General features: G+C 44.0%; 1 protein-coding gene across 1 annotated transcript in view; it reads left to right on the top strand.

Moving 5' to 3' along the window:
- Positions 1–1,511: 1,511 nt before the first annotated feature.
- The window catches only part of LOC131692694 (arf-GAP with dual PH domain-containing protein 1-like), a 29,791-nt gene continuing 13,954 nt past the window's right edge, over positions 1,512–17,348 (top strand). Inside the window, exon 1 of the mRNA XM_058979878.1 lies at positions 1,512–2,103. Within this exon, the coding sequence (XP_058835861.1) occupies positions 2,022–2,103 (82 nt within the window). The 5' untranslated portion in view covers positions 1,512–2,021. The remainder of the gene's footprint in view (positions 2,104–17,348) is intronic.

The following is a 17,348-nucleotide window of genomic DNA, read 5'->3' as shown; positions in this document are numbered from 1 at the left end:
TTTTGAAATTTGAGCCAGTTTTTTAAATATTAATTTTTTTTCTCACAAATTGTAACTTGACTCATAGATTTTTCAAGCAAGCCATGGGATGAGTGCCTCAGAATAAGATTTTAATCCACCGTAACCTGAACTCTTTTTATACCACTGGTGAGTAAAACTGTAAAAGGAAAACTGGAATGTACAAACGATTCGATTTCAAATGAATTTTACTCAAACATGAACAATAAACTACATTGTGTCTAATATTTTGATGACAATTTGTTGAATTCTCAGCTAGTTGCTATAGTGGTATCTGAAGAAAGGTTTAAGCGCATCCTCAAGTTTGGCAAATGGCCTTAAATTTAGGATTTTGTGAATGTGTAGATTGAAACCTTCAAAACAGTAAAATTCGACTAAATATTACAATTACAATCAAATTCTAATGCTTTAATATTTTTTTAATTTGGACAATATCAAAAAACCGATTGAAATTTTCAGTAAAAGGAGGTATGGAACAAACGTGTACTAAAAATTACGTCCATTGAATCGTTGACTTAAACATTACAAGGCTAAAGTAGGGTTTTTCCGAGCATCCAGTTTTTTTTTAAGAAAGGTTCCAGTTTTTTTGAAAAAATGTTGGCAACGCTGCATCCCTGTCAAAAAAAATGCGGACGAACATGGTCAGGCGATTTAAACAGTTTGACGTTTAACTCAACTCACCTGTGCTAATTGCCTTTAGGAGCAAATGCAATTTGCGAATGCGATTTAAAGGTAATTTCAACACTTCGACAAATTTTCTGGCGGCTGAAAAGGACTTTGTTGTTTTTGCATTTATCAAACATGGCGGTTCATGTTTGGCTTATGCTCAAAATAGTTTTTCTAAACGATAGGCGTGTTATCGCTTGTATTTTGTTTGTCTAGTGCACTTCATTTAGCCAACAAATGTGGGAGAAATTGTGGAATCGTGTGAAAATATAGTGGAACAAGATATCTGACCTAAACTCTTAATAAAAGTCAGATTGTGGTAAGTTTTGGTGTGCAATACCAATTTAACCATTGATTCTTCCTATAATTTGGTGGTGATTACCTAGTGTAGTGATAAGTTTATGTGATTAGATAATGAATCCGAAAATAAGTAATATTTGTAATTTTCATATTAGGCAATTAAGGGCGATTAAATGGCGTGTTCCCTGGGCGATTTAAGAGCGAGCAGAGCGGCTAAAAATGACGGCGGCAAATCGCCCAAATGTTGCATTTGAAATAGCCCCCTAATTGCCAGTAATTTGCTGACAAATTGAAGGGCAATTAGCGCATCCGAGTTGGCAAATAGCCCCCCGTTAGCCAGCAACTTGCCCTTTTTGACTGGGTTCCTGCTTACTCAACTCGTCAAATAACAACTAATATTATATATTATTTGCGAGATAACTTTGACCGATGAGGTAAGTAATAGACAGGCCGTGCATCTTCAGCTCGAAGCTGTCGAGCATAAATTTTATGCGATTCTCATGTATGCCCCTGCCTTGTCTATCGTGTTTATGTCAAAACGGGACTCTTGTACGCAAGAGTCTATACATGTACAAGGAGAGTGAAAAATTCATTCAACACGGCATGAAGCAGAGTGGAACGCATTAAGTGTGGCAAACGAAAATAATCCTAGTGTTTTTAGTGCAGTTTTTCACAATTTTACCATCACAAAATGGCAATCGATACTCGCTAACTGGTTTGTTGTTCGGATGTTTCTGCGGAAACCAGGAATCCGTAGTGACCCCTCCGGGAAAAGTGAAAAGAGGCTAGCGTGTTGTTTTTAGGCGTGTGTGAGGAAGTGAAAAAAACCCACGGCTTACAAGAGGCACCAGACCACCAGTGAGGTGTCTGGAGGAAAGGTGCGACGTAGTGGTTCGGGTGGTGGAGAAAACGTTGGGGTGCTGAAAAGAAAAATAGATCATTGGAAAATCCCCTCGTCGCCAGGGGTGGCCGTACTTTTGCTACTACTGCGGATAAAAGGATAATTTGGAACGGGAAGTACGGAGCAGGACGTTATTATGGCTGATCAGAACGAGAAAATTCTGCATCGGTTACTGCAGATCGACGGGAATAACGAGTGCGCAGATTGTGGGGCAAAGCGTACGTATATCATTTTCTTGGTTTTACTTCACTATGAACGAATCAGATGTATCAATGGTCTTTTCGATGCGTTGAAAAGGGGAAATGGAACCTGAGACGTAGAAACATGAAATGCAAGAGAGTGGACATCAGTTTTCACTCATTTCCTCACTCACTGTTTGCTTTTGTGTGCTTGCCGTGTCTGGCTCTATGTACTGTTGTGAAATGGGGATTGGCGGATTTTGTTTTGGTTTTTCTTGACTGTCTTGGCAAGATAATACACGAAATTCCTTGAAGCGCACGTTTGTTTATTCAAGTATAAAAGTTGTGATAAAGTTACTTCTATCATACTTACGCAATAATGTGTAATTTAAATAAATATTAGTTACATGTTCGTTTTAGTTATATATTGTAGATAAAGGTATGATGTTTATATTCTACGTATTCTACATGTAACATAAGAAAATGAGATTTTTGTGGGTTGTGTGAATGGATCACGAATGGTACATATACGCCTACAGGAATTTTCCGTAAAAAAAGAATTTAATATATTTTTCCTATCAGCGTAGGCTTGGCTAACACCTCTCTTGCTCCATTCACGCAAACAACAAAAATCTGTCATGTTTTTATGTTGTAGTGCTATAGATTATGAATAGCATACCTATAACAAAAAAAATATTTTCAAGAAAATCTGTAACAGGAAGCCTAATATTTTTGGAGAAATTTTTCACTAGGTCGTAAGTAACAATAAGAGATTCTCTTTACTCTCTCGATCGTATCACTACTTAATTCTTTTTGTACACTAAGGCAAAACGCATAGCGAAATTCAGAGGATTTATCTTATGATGACTAGAAAAGTAACAAAACTATGTTTTCATAAGATTAATATGAAAAACATACGACTTGTATGATTACCTTAACATTTTATAAGTTATTGCATATGCCAGTCGTTCGAATTTCATACGAACATCTTATGATTATCATAAACATAAGAGAAATGTATAATATTGTCTTATGATAATTCAAAGATGCCTTATGGAACATGAAATCATTGCAAACCGATTTGACCAAATAAAATCTTATGATTTACATACGTGCTACTTGTGGCTAAAAATTATAGGGTAAGGTGGAGCAAATCCGACCGTTGGGTAAACCCGACCCCCCTCTGTTACCGAAAATCAGAAGCACTACGCGAACTAATATCAATGTTGTCGTGTAGAGCATCGAAAATAATCATAATGGTGGTATGGTAGCATTTTATTAGTCTACATTGAGATGCTTATACGTAAAAAAGTGTGTTTTTGCAACTTTTGATTTGACTTTTGTGCATCATTGACTACATGATATTTCTGATTGTTAAAGTGATTGCATAATAAATGTAAGTGGATTTAAATTCTTTTATTTAAGTCCTACAAAGTGCATGGATGAATTTAGTTCAACCTTTTTCATATATTTTTTAATTGCATCGTAATGAAAAATGACGCGGTGGGGCAAATCCGACCTCTAAATATTGGGGTAAATCCGACCGTTTTTTTGCTAAGAAAATTTATATTTATCAAATTGAAATATATTTTTATCATTAATATTTATTATTTTTATGCAAAATGGATCATAATTACAAACGAAAGACACAAAAACGTGATGATTATAGTATTCGTCAAGCAATTGCTCCGATGCAAATGGGAATTTATCATTACGTGCTACTGCTCGTGATTCCAAGATTGAGATTGAACTCCATTTTCTTCATGTTACAATTCAATAACACAACATTCATTGATTTCTCATTGTAAAACCATCAAATTTGAGTAATATCTGCACTAAATCAACCAAAAACATGAGGGGTCGGGTTTACCCCACCATTTTTAAAAACAGCAAAACGGAACATTTTTGTAAAATGCTTGTATCTCAAGACATTCCGAAGATCCAGATAAAATGCTATATACAGAAAGTTGCCCAGGAGTCTAACCTTTAGTTTTTTTTTTATTTATCTAAAATTAATTGGCTTAACTTCTAAAACATAGCCCTGCCAAGTGGAAACATATGCATAAACCTAATCTTGTTTACAGATCGATATCACATTCGATTATAAAATCGGCAACTGCCACAAATAATTCTCTATCGTTCGCTTTTAGTACTGGTTGTATATCTGGCACTATGTGCTTTCTAAGGAGAATCCGCCATAACTTCTCTCTGCTTGTATCTCAAGACATTCCGAAGATCCAGATAAAATGCTATATACAGAAAGTTGCCCAGGAGTCTAACCTTTAGTTTGGTATATAAAACGACTTGATCCGATGTAAAATGAGAATTTTACAGCCAAAACCATTTACTAGGTCGGATTTGCCCCACCTTACCCTACGATATTCCTATGAAATTGGCTGTATTTTTTTTCCTGAGTGTAATATAACCAAACTTATTCCCATATCAACTTTTGAATAGGGTCAATAAGATTTCTAAAAAAACTTTTGTTTGAAATTGAAATTGATTCCACCAAGGCTAAAGATGTTGATTTATGTGTATCCTTCATGAAATTCAACTAGACAGCGGAATAATGAGTGAAATAAGTTTGTTTACAAAAATCTCATTAGCTCTTTTGGAGAATTGATATTGATTTGTTCTTTCCCATAAATGCATAAGAGTTTCATCAGGAAAATCACGTACCTTAAAAAAAACGATTGAAAGTACGAAACATCTTTACCTTGTTTCTGCGCGTTCATTATATCAATATTTCTATGGCACTTTATTTGAACACAATTATGAGTATTACCTGACATACCTAATTTAATAGAGAACGTGTAATTTGGCTGCCTTTAGGCATGAGACTTACCTGCCTTAATTTAATAAGTATATATAGCTGAATAAAGGCACACTAGTCCCATCTAGATAGGATCGCCTCCTATCCAATAGCTCACCGTCAGTGATGCACTAAATCGTTGTTTTATAATACTGGGGGAAAACCCCAAGGTTTTTTCCCGGCTAAAATGTTTTTTTTCTTCAAGGGAAGATTGGGTTTTTGCATATGTCTTTATATCTTTACAATTGAACATTAATATATTATTATCTAAACTTTTTTTTAAATTAATGAGTATTATTGTCATTAAGTTTTCCCTCTCGCAGGTTGATGGGTTTGATGGTATTGTTAACATCATCAAGCCACAATTGAATACTTTACGGTGACGTCACAAATGAACTGAGTGTTCATTTTTGACACTTCGCTTGTACTGTTTACATGGACTTAGAAAAATTCTTTACGATTTTCTTCGAGCGAAATCGTCGTCCACAAATTTTTCTAAGTCCATGTAAACAGTACAAGCGAACTGTCAAGAAAAGTAAGGTTAACTGTGCCAGTAAAGAACCCAATTGCACTGGAGGTTCATCCTTGTCGACTTCTTCGGGTGGGAACTCTCTAAGCTTGATGTTTATATTCGATTAATACATACATATTCGATATTTGAAGCGGGTTTTACAAAACAGGTGCCTGTATGTCGAATTATGTGTGCAAGACTTAACTTAAATTTAAGCTTAACCTAATTTTTTGTGTTTCGAATTCATCTCGTCAGTAACTAACATTAATTGAGTGTCTAGTTAGACTATGTATCTAAATTAGTACCCAAATTAGCACGAACGGGTGTTCAATAAAAAGTGAGAATTTTTTCAGTCATGTAGTCAAAAAACAAAAAAAATTTCACCGAATTCCTTATTTTTTATTATAAACATAATGTTTATTCTTCAAAAAACGTCAATGAATATTGGAGAAAGAGCCCTGGTCAGCCGTTCGACGTAACCTAGTCGCGATACTCTCTCACAAGAGCGCTGGACGGCACTGTCGTCCATCTTCCGGATACAATTGCGGATCTTGGTGGTCAACTGCTACGTGTTCTTGTCTCGCCAATTATTTTTGTCAATTATTTTGGCACTGAGGGAGTCGAAAAAATCCTCAATGCGAAGGTACTGGGGCAAGTTGGTCGGGTTCCTTTCTTTCGGCACGTACGGTATCTTTTTCTACTTCTACTCGCTGGAGTATGTCTTCTTGGCGTAAAGGGAAGAGGACTTGTCCAACCAGAAGACGTATGATGCTCATTTAAGAACAGCAGAAGAATTTTCTCAAGGCACTCTTCCTGGTACACTTGTTGATTGATGGTCAGACCGCTCGGCTTGAACCACGGCTGTGAAATCCCTCTGCCCGATATGGCGATGCACAGCAAAACTTTTTTTTAAATTTATGCTTAAACCTATACTTTACTTCGGAGGGTGTAGACGACTTGTTATTTCCTGGAATGTGGGTCTTCGTGAGCGGAAAGTAATTTTCGTCGTCCAGCACGAATGACGTCCCGCGGTAGTTTTTCGTCATCCACCGGCACTGCGATTTCACGATCGCTGTCTGCTCGTCCGTGTACTTGGGGGACCGAGTCTCCTTCCGACAGATGATGTCCTCCATCTCCAGGTCATTCGCCTCTTCGGGTTAGAAAAATCTTTTATGAAAAATTTCTAACCCTATGTGCGGGGTCGGGATTCGAACACAGGTGCGCTGCGTACAATGGATACAAGGGATCAGTGAATCAAGGCATGAGAGCAGGGATATTTTCGGCCGGCTTCACGTACGCTCGTTCCGTCCTTATTGTCGAACAGCTTTTTCAACGCTTCTTTCTTCTTCTTCGTCATCTTCGCCGGACGGCCGCTACCGGCTCCACACTCAGGGATGCCAGGATCCGGTAAACTGCACTCACGGGCACGTTTTCGTCTCGAAAATGGTCCACCGTAAATTTTTTTCCACTATGATCATGCGTTTTGCAAAAACCGTACAACGCGCTCGCTGTAGTGTTTGCTGTTTCGACGCCATCTTCGATTGAACTGACAGCACTAGAGCGAAAAGAAACATGCCACCCATATCTAGGGACTCCAGAGAGCAATTCTCTTGGAGAGAAAAAAAATTACACTTTACTTTGATTACAGATTAAAATGATACTTGTGCCGATTGATGTCCCGGGAAGCAAATACAGACGCTAGAGATTGCACAAAGCAACCGAAATATATGCTCTGCATGAAGGAGGGCGGAAAGGACTACGAGACGAAAAACTTAACCTCAATCATTGCGATACCGTTGTAGCAGTCAACAAAAAAAATGAAGTGCGACGTTGCAATTATGGCAGAGCCGTATTGTGTTCCTACCGATAACGGTAACTGGGTAGTAGATAATGCAAGGTTGGCGGTAATCCAAGTGAGCGGTTTCCCTGTCCAAGAGCACACACGAAGGCTTCGTAATCACCAGGATCAACGACGGCATTCGTATGTAGCCATTATGCTCCCACACGGTGGACACCAGAGCAGTACAATCGAATGCTGGACGCACCAACCGACTTAGTAGTCGGACGAACGCCGATTGTTATAGGAGAAGCTTTTAACGCTTGGGCCGTGGAGTGAGGTAGCAGGCTGACCAACACAATACAACAGGTTTCAACTTGGAAGTGCTGGCGAAGCTGGGTGTAAAGTGCAATGAAGGTTCCGCGCTAGCATATTCCGTAAAGACGGTCGGAAATCCATCATAGACCTAACATTCTGTAGGCCTTCACTGATGGATTGAATTGGCGAGTTAGTGAGCAGTACACACATAGCGACCACCAGACGATCAGCAGCTACACCATTGGTCGGCGAAATTGCATTGCCACGCGGAAAGTGACAACTGGCGAACGAAAGTGGAAAATAAAGGACTTCGACAATGACCTTTTTGTGGAAGCACTTTGTGTTGACAGCATTGACATCAACGAGGGCACGTGACGTAACAATGCCGAGAAAAATGGACCTGAGCAATTACTGGCGTCCGGCGTATTGGTGGAAAGAAAGGCTCAACATCCTCTACTACCTGCCCAAAAACCGGGTTCAGGAAGCAAGGTAGTCAGAGAAAAGTGTAAGGTGACATTTTGGGCGGCTGGGGGCCGCTTTTAAACGCGAGATCGTTGTTAGTAAGTCCACCTACTACAAGGAGCTTGCAGAGATGTGGAAGCTAACCTCCGCGGCAACGCTTTCCTTGTTGTGATGGCCAAGAGTCTTCCCGAAGCACGACCCAACCGCATGGCCGCCTACACCGTACGTTGATCCAGACGGTGGAAATGCAGGTCACAATCGAGTCTCCAGCGACGAGCTCCTTATAGTGGCAATACGATTAAAAGAAGGACGAACAAAGCTCCCGAAGCTCCGAAGAAAGGGGACTTAAGACCGCAATCCTAGCGTTTCCGGACTTGTTCAGGTTAGTTCTACAGAAATGTCTGGACGAAGGCTTCTTCCCGGATAGATAGATGGATGATCCAGAAGCTGGGGCGACATTATGACACCATTTCGAGTCAACTTTTTCATACAAGCTTTACAAGCTTGCATACAATAAACCTTTCGTTTCGAGATGCGCAATGCCACCCGTGGTGATGCTGTCAACACTAGGGAAGCCACCAGGAGATTCAGCATCGTATCGGCCTAGGTGCCTGCTGGATACTCTTGGTAAACTTCTGGAAAGATTGGCAAACTACGCTGAAAATGAGAACAGACTATCGCAGAGGCAGGATTCCGGAAAGGGATCTCGACGGTGGTCGCGAATTGTACAGTCATTGTGAGCATGGAACACCATCGAAGCAAAAAAGAAGGGACAATTGTTGGTGGTGTCGCGAGTGCGTACAGAACGATATCTTCGGAGGTGGTATGCGCCATTGCCAAGATGATTCCTATCTGCCTCACTATGGCTTAGGGCGTGCGGAGGAATACACGAAATGCAAGATTGATCAGAGCGGAATCGTTGGTTAAATGACAGCAACAGTGAGACAACGCACAGAGGAGTAACTGGGGTCGAATCCCAGTCAAAATTAGTTGCTGCTGCTATTGTTGTTTTTATGTCTTAATATGAACTGCGTGCGTCATGCATGTATTCATAGAGATACATTTTTCCAAACATATTATTTGTCAGAAGACTGCATATCAAGAATACTGGCAACTCTGTCCATCTGGAGACAGTAACAGCAATTAAAATAGTAAAAATTACAATATTTTAAAATCGTTAGAGACATGTGAATGGATCGAATATTTTTTGGATAGCTGAAATCTTGTTTTGTAATGCGGCTTCAGAAACTTTGCCGGATCTCGCCGCATAATGTAAATTGTTTAACATTCAAATTGGAAATAAAATGCTTAAAAATAAGCATTTTTTAAAGTTGGTGCAATACACGGCAAGTCTACTATTTTCATTTAGTGTCAGGCGGAAGTTATACAAACGGTTGTGTTGAGCTACGTGTGTAATAATATTGTCTTATTTAATACAGTCATCACCACTGGAAAGTGATATTGCTGGATATATAATGAAAATTAAGAAAACCCCTAAAATCTCCATTTGGCATTCACGCAAAAATTCTTTAATAATTTTTGACATACTTCTAATTTTGCCACGTTATACAGTAGGTTTTAAAGTATGTAAAAAATACGATGAAAAAAATTTTGGTTTGGTATTTTGGTCATTGGCCAAGAATTTGTTCGAGTTACACCTCTATGCAACGCGGGAAAAGGAAGGTGGACCCACCGCGTCATCCCAAATGTGCCAGCGTGGTCCGTGGATGCATGGAAAGTATGGAGAGGTGAGCTTCCATGTGACGCAGATCTTGTCAGGGCACGGATGCTTCCAGAAGTATCTTCATCAATTTGGGCATGCTTCGTCACCCTTTTGCCTGGAGTGTGTGTGTGTGTGTGTGAATGTGCAAAAGACGCTGGAACACGCGGTCCTCGAATATCCTAGGTTCAAAGAAGTTCGAAGGGGCATGCCTGGCGCGACAGTTAACAATATCATCGCAGAGATGTGTCTCGATAAGCATATCTGAAATGCAGTCAACAGAGTATACTCTCGGAACAGCAGCAAAAAGCATCGACATGAAAGTTGCCTGGGAACAACAAAAAGGGTTCTAAAAAAATACCGCCGGAGAAGAATAGATCTTCCGCCGGGGACCAGTTGCGTAGTAAACGATCCAGAACCTGTTTTGGGTCATCGGGGCACCAGCGAACCGAACATCAGGCTCCATCGAAATTGTTGGACCAACCTTGACACCCTACCGGGTAGCTCGTAAATAGGCTAGATCCACTGCAGGGGACTAATTCGGGTAAATCACATCACGTTGAGTACGCTAGGTCCACCGCAGGGAACTAGGTCGAGTAGATCGGGACTGTGCGGGGGGCTTAATGGCTCACGAAAACAAGCATCGGTATCGGGATAAATTCACTGCCAAGAAATTCACAGTAGTGTAGCTTCCAATTGGCTGGGAGCTAATTGGCTCGCGAAATAGACATCGGTACCGAGAAAAATTCAGCCGCCGGGAAACTCTCAGTCGGAGTAGGGTAGTTTCACCCCCGAATAATATCAGAGTAGATATCGATAAAGCTGGGAGCTAAATGGCTCAAGAAAGCAGGTATCGGTGTCGGGAGAAATTCCTCCGTCGGGGGACTCTCAGTCGGAGTTAGGGTGAGAAAACTATCCGAGTAGATAGTGATAAAGCTGGGAGCTAAATGACTCATGCAAACAGCAGCTAAATGGCTCTGGAAATCAGCTTCCAAACAGTTTACTGAGATGAGAACTTAATGGCGTCGTAATAGATGGAGACGAAAAGCAAGAGAAGAGTCCAGCTATTTCATAGATCAAGTATGGCTCCGAGATAACTGCGGAACATTCGTGAACAAAGCAAAGAGGTGCGAGGGAAGCACAACTCTCACGAAGTAATACCTTGATGTAGTTTCGTGAGGAAGAGGGCCGTAAAAAGAGTAAGGATTCGTGAGTCCCACACAGTGCCAATACACCACAGGCTTTTGAAGCTTTTCAAATTTTACGATAAAAAAGTGTAAACCGAGTGCACGACCCAATTCATCCCAAATAAACTCGATAAATTTTAGGTTAGATGGTTGAGCTGATCAGATCATTCTGCTTCTGATCCAGATACTCGGGAAAATAGCATAGAATTATGTTATTAACCCCGCGGCTACACTGGTTATAATTGGGTTCAATCACTATGTTACCAGTTATCAGGGAGTTTTGCTTCTTTAAAATTGCCTCTGAATATGTCATTCGGATATTGTTGGTTTTGATACAAGCTAGCTCTGGTCCTCACATGTCCCTACCTCATGCTTCTCCGGGTCATATGATTACAACGACCGCCAGCTAAGAGTTGTGTGCTTAGCTGGTAGTGCAGCCTGGTCACTGTTGTCTTTCTGACTTCAGCTAGATTGAGGAGGTACGTCCCGAGCGTCTGTTCACCAAGGAGGTGCGGCTCAAACAGCGTCTGTTCTTGCATCCAGCGGCTGAGTATGAAATGCTGTATCGCGTCAGCTATACCTAAGGTGGCAGCCCCACCAGCGCGAACCCTTCCACTTACCACGAAAAGTGAAGAAGAAAAGGAAAACGAACGATACTTTCGGCAACCGACCCGGCTACGAAATAAGGACAATGATTGGAAACTCGGAACATGGAATGTCAGGACTTTGAATGAACCCGGATGAGTGAGTCTTTTGACTCGCGAACTGCAGACGGTTGGAGTGAGCGTGGCTGCGATTCAGGAATTGCGGTGGCCTAGAACTGGAGAACGTGAATTCAGGGCGGTGAACCATATCGCCAACACTTCCTTCAAATACAACATCTACTATAGCGGCGGCGAAAAGGCAATACATGGAGTCGGTTTCATAGTGACCGGCAAGCAGATCAAGCGTTTTATAAGGTGGAAACCGGTTAGCGAGCGAATCTGTGTATTGAGGGTACGGGGCAAATTCCTCAACTACAGCTTGATCAACATCTATGCACCGACAAACGATAAACCCGATGACGTGAAGGACGCGTTTTACGAGTGTCTCGACAAAACCTACGGAGAGTGCCCAAAGCATGGCGTGAAAATTGTTATCGGGGACGCAAATGCTCAGGTCGGTATAGAGGACTTTTTCCGTCCAATCATTGGTAAGGAGAGCCTTCACTCTGTAACCAACGACAACGGCTTGGGACTAGTGACCTTCGCTGCAGCTAGAGGGATGGCCATCGGCAGCACTTACTTTGCACACAAAGACATCCGTAAGCACACCTGGATGCATCCGAATGGCGGAACTTGCAATCAAATAGACCATGTCCTGGTAGACGGCCGATACTTCTCGGATGTTCTAGATGTGAAGATCTTCAGAGGACCAAACATCGACTCTGATCACTACCTCGCTGTCAGTAAGATTCGAGCACGGTTATCAACCATAGCGAACGCAAGAACTCAGCGACCGTTGCGTTTCAGTATCCAGCGCTTCTCAGCAGAAGGTGTGACGGACGAGTACCGCCAGAAGCTTGATGAATGGATAGGGGGAATCAACGTAGACGACAACCTCAACCATCTGTGGGAGTCAATCCACGGAGCGGTGAGAACAGCAGCGTGAGAAGTAATAGGTACTGCTCAGAGACGACCCAGAAACGGTTAGTTCGATGAGGAGTGCCAGAGAGTGACGGATGAGAAAAATACTGCCAGAAGCCGGATGTTAGTATCTTGTACCCGGCAGGACAGAGAGCGGTACAAGGAAGCAAGAGGAGCCGAAAAAAAGAATTCATCACAGAAAGAAAAAGCAGTATGAGGAGAACGTCATTACTGAGGCGCAAAACAGTATGGAACAAAATGATATGCGGAAATTTTATGAAATTGTCAATAGCGTACGGAGAAAAACAGTGCCTTCTAACGTCATGTGCAATGACCATGGAGGTAACTTGCTGACAGATAAAACTATGGTAGCAGCCAGGTGGAGAGAGCACTTCGAGACATTGTTGAATGAAGAGAATGTTAGCGCGTCAACGAACAGAATAAGGATAAGTGACGATGGACAAGTCTCCGACGCTGGAAGAGGTGAAAAAGGCAATCAAAGAGCTGGAAAACTGTGGCTACTGGAAAGGACGAGCTCCCGGCCGAACTTCGAACGGTAGTGAGCAGCTGCACGAAATACTTCACTGTTCTATTTTGAAGGTATGGGAAGAAGAAGAACTACCTGATGACTGGCTAGAGGGCCTCATTTGTCCCTTATACAAAAAGGTACACAGACTGAAGTGCGCCAATTATCGAGGAATATCGCTCCTCAATTCGGCGTACAAAATTATGTCACGTATTCTGTTCAACAGATTGAGGTCGTTGGAGGAGTCTTTCGTCGGCGAATACCAAGGTGGTTTTCGTGAAGGCCGATCATCATGTTTACCCTGCGACAGATCCTAGATAAATTCCGGGAATACAACTTGCAGACACACCATCTGTTTATTGATTTCAAAGCAGCGTACGATTCAGTTAAAAAGAAACGAGTTATGGCAGATAATGGTAGAACATGGTTTTCCGACGAAACTGATTAGGTTGATTCGTGCAACGCTGGATGGATCGAAATCAAGTGTTCGGGTTGCATATGAGATTTCAACGTTCTTCGTAACCATAGACGGATTGACGCAGGGCGATGCGCTGTCAAACTTGCTGTTCAACATTGCTCTTGAAGGTGCCATCAAAGGAACGGTACCATCGTCACTTGGTCGCATATGCTCCTAGGATTTGCGGACGATATTGATATCATCGGAATCGACCGCCGAGCCGTGGAATTTAGCATTTTAAAAGGTAGACAGCAAGAATTGGTCTCACAATCAACAACACCGGAAGAACGACAGGCGAAGATACTATTCAGTAGAGAACCGGGAAGAGGCCTACGACTTCGTGGCAGGCCGCGTACACGATGGCTGTTTGAAGTGGAAGAGGACCAAAAAGCACTCAATGTCCAGGGACTGGAAGAGATTGGCCCAGGACCGGGTCCAGTCACCAGTGGAGGAGAATTCTTCACTCGGCGTTGATTCAACGAAGCGAATTGTTGCCCATCAAGTATCATTTATTTATTTATTAACAGATTAAGGCCGAAGTGGCCTGTGCCGTATGCAAAAGATTCCTCCATTCCACTCGGTCCATGGCCGCGCGTCGCCAGCCACGCAGTCTGCGAAGGGTCCGCAAATCGTCTTCCACCTGGTCGATCCATCGTGCTCGCTGCGCGCCACGTCTTCTTGTACCGGTCGGATTGCAATTGAGAACCGTTTTCACCGGGCTATTCTCCGACATTCTGGCTACGTGCCCGGCCCACCGTAGTCATCCGATTTTCGCGGTATGACAGATGGGCGGCTCCCCCAACAGCTGATGCAACTCATGGTTCATTCGCCGTCTCCATGTGCCGTCTTCCATCTGCACTCCACCGTAGATGGTACGCAGCACTTTCCGTTCGAAGACACCAAGTGCGCGCTGGTCCTCCATGAGCATGGTCCAGGTCTCGTGCCCGTAGAGAACTACTGGTCTAATCAGCGTCTTGTAGATGGTCAACTTCGTACGACGGCGAACTCTGTTTGACCGAAGTGTCTTGCGGAGGCCAAAGTAAGCACGATTTCCTGCCACGATGCGTCTACGAATCTCTCTGCTGGTATCATTGTCGGCGGTCACCAGTGAGCCCAAGTACACGAACTCTTCAACCACCTCGATTTCGTCGCCACCGATGCAAACTCGAAGCGGGCGGTTCTCATTCTCTTCTCGTGAACCTCTTCCTATCATGTACTTTGTCTTCGACGTGTTGATGGCAAGTCCTACGCGCTTGGCTTCTCTTTGATGTAGGCTTCCTCCATCTTCTCAAATTTTCGTGCAATAATATCAACGTCATCGGCGAAGCCAAGTAGCTGAACGGACTTTGTGAAAATCGTACCACTCGTGTCGATCCCTGCTCTTCTTATTACTCCTTCCAGCGCGATGTTGAATAACAGCCACGAGAGACCATCACCTTGCCGTAACCCTCTGCGTGATTCGAAGGGACTCGATAGCGTCCCTGAGACACGTACTACGCACATCACCCGATCCATCGTCGCCTTCACTAATCGCGTCAGTTTGTCCGGGAATCCGTACTCGTGCATAATCTGCCATAGCTGATCTCGATCGATAGTGTCGTATGCGGCTTTGAAGTCGATGAACAAATGATGTGTGGGTACATTGTACTCGCGGCATTTCTGCAGTACTTGACGAAGAGCGAACACCTGGTCCGTGGTAGATCGTTCGCTCATGAAACCCGCCTGGTACTGCCCCACGAACTCTTTTGCAATTGGTGATAGTCGACGGCATAGTATTTGGGAGAGTACCTTGTAGGCGGCGATCAGCAGGGTGATTGCTCGGTTGTTACAGCAATCCAGCTTGTCGCCCTTTTTGTAGATAGGACACACGACACCTTCCATCCACTCCTCCGGTAAAATCTCCTCCTCCCAAATCTTGGTAATCAGTGCAGCGCTTTAGCCAGTGGCTCGCCACCGTGTTTTAGTAGCTCGCTTGGTATTTGGTCAACCCCAGCGGCTTTATTATTTTTGAGCCGGCTGATCTCCTCCTGGATTTCTTGGAGATCCGGAGCCGGTAGTGTAATGTCTTCCGCGCGTGCTCCCAGGTGCGTTACCGTGCCATCCTCGTCGTCTGCTGCATCGCCGTTCAGGTGTTCTTCGTAGTGCTGCCGCCACCTCTGGATCACCTCACACTGGTCCGTGAGAAGATTCCCGTTTGTATCTCTGCACGGCCTGTGGTACGTGGCCCCTGCGCGAGCGGTTCAACTTCTCGTAGAATTTCCGTGTGTCTTTAGCGCGGTACAGCTGCTCCATCGCTTCGCGATCTCGGTCTTCCTGCTGGCGCTTTTTGGTCCGGAATACCGAGTTCTACCTGTTCCGTGCCTGTTTATATCGCGCCTCGTTCGCCCTCGTGCGGTGTTGCAGCATTCTCGCCCATGCTGCATTTTTCTCTTCGACTAACTGCTCGCATTCGCCGTCGTACCAGTCGCTTCTTCGGTCCGGGCCCACCGTACCTAGTGCAGTGGCTGCGGTGCTACCTATGGCGGATCGGATATCTCTCCAGCCATCTTCAAGGGCAACTGCGCCTAGCTGCTCTTCCGTTGGTAGTGCCACTTCCAGTTGCTGCGCGTATTCTTGAGCCACTCTGCCATCTTGTAGCCGCTCGATGTTTAGCCACGGCGTTCGGCTTCGACGAGAGCTATGCACTGTCGTAAATTTTGAGCGCAAGCATACTGCAACCAGGTGGTGGTCCGAATCCATATTCGCACTGCGATAAGTGCGGACGTTTGTGATGTCCGAGAAGAATCTACCGTCGATTAGAACGTGGTCGATTTGATTTTTTGTTACTTGGTCCGGTGATCTCCAGGTGACTTTGTGAATATCTTTGCGAGGGAAGAAGGTGCTTCGGATTACCATTCCACGGGAGGCTGCGAAGTTCACACATCGTTGGCCGTTGTCATTTGATACGGAATGCAGGCTGTTAGGTCCGATCACCGGTCTGTACATTGCCTCCCTTCCTACCTGTGCGTTCATGTCGCCGATGACAATTTTCACGTCTCGCAGAGGGCAACCGTCGTATGTCTGCTCCAGCTGCATGTAGAACGCTTCCTTCTCGTCGTCGGGTCTCCCTTCGTGTGGGCAGTGCACGTTGATGATGCTGTAGTTGAAGAAACGGAACCTTTGATCCTCAACTTGCACATCCTTGCGTTGATCGGCTGCCACCCGATCACACGTTGGCGCATCTTGCCCAGCACTATGAAGCCGGTTCCCAGCTCGTTGGTTGTACCGCAGCTCTGGTAGAAGGTAGCCGCTCGATGCCCGCTTTTCCACACCTTCTGTCCCGTCCAGCAAAGTTCCTGCAGCGCCACGATATCGAAGTTGCGGGGGTGTAGCTCGTCGTAGATTATCCTGTCACATCCTGCGAAACCGAGCGATCTGCAGTTCCATGTTCCGAGTTTCCAATCGTGATCCTTTATTCGTCGCCTGGGTCGTTGCCGATTGTTCTGGGTCGTATTCTCTTCTGTATTGTTCGTTATGTGGGTTTTTTAAGGGGCGGCTTATAGGGCCTACGCCAACCACCTGTCTCGCCGGTGCGCCGTCGTGCCAGGACTGCTTAAGGTCCCACCTGGACACCAGGACAGGTTTACACCTTCCGAAGAAGGGTAACCCCCCTTCCCTGCCAGCATACGACCAAAGTTCCCACCGGGGTTGGTTACCCGATCTTCACTAAGGTTACTCGTATCCCAGTCGACGCCACGAGGAGGCCAGGGCTAGGAGTTACTGGGCAGGAAGCTAAGGACCGCAAGTGGGGTCTATTTTATGCCTTCAGGTACAAGAGGCTTACGCACTGCCCAGTCATTGTCGACCATCAAGTATCAAGAAAGTATATTTTTACACTGAGGATGTTATC

This window comes from Topomyia yanbarensis, chromosome 3 (assembly GCF_030247195.1).
Source record: "Topomyia yanbarensis strain Yona2022 chromosome 3, ASM3024719v1, whole genome shotgun sequence".
Lineage (NCBI taxonomy): Eukaryota > Metazoa > Arthropoda > Insecta > Diptera > Culicidae > Topomyia > Topomyia yanbarensis.
This window is presented reverse-complemented; position numbering and strand designations above follow the sequence as displayed.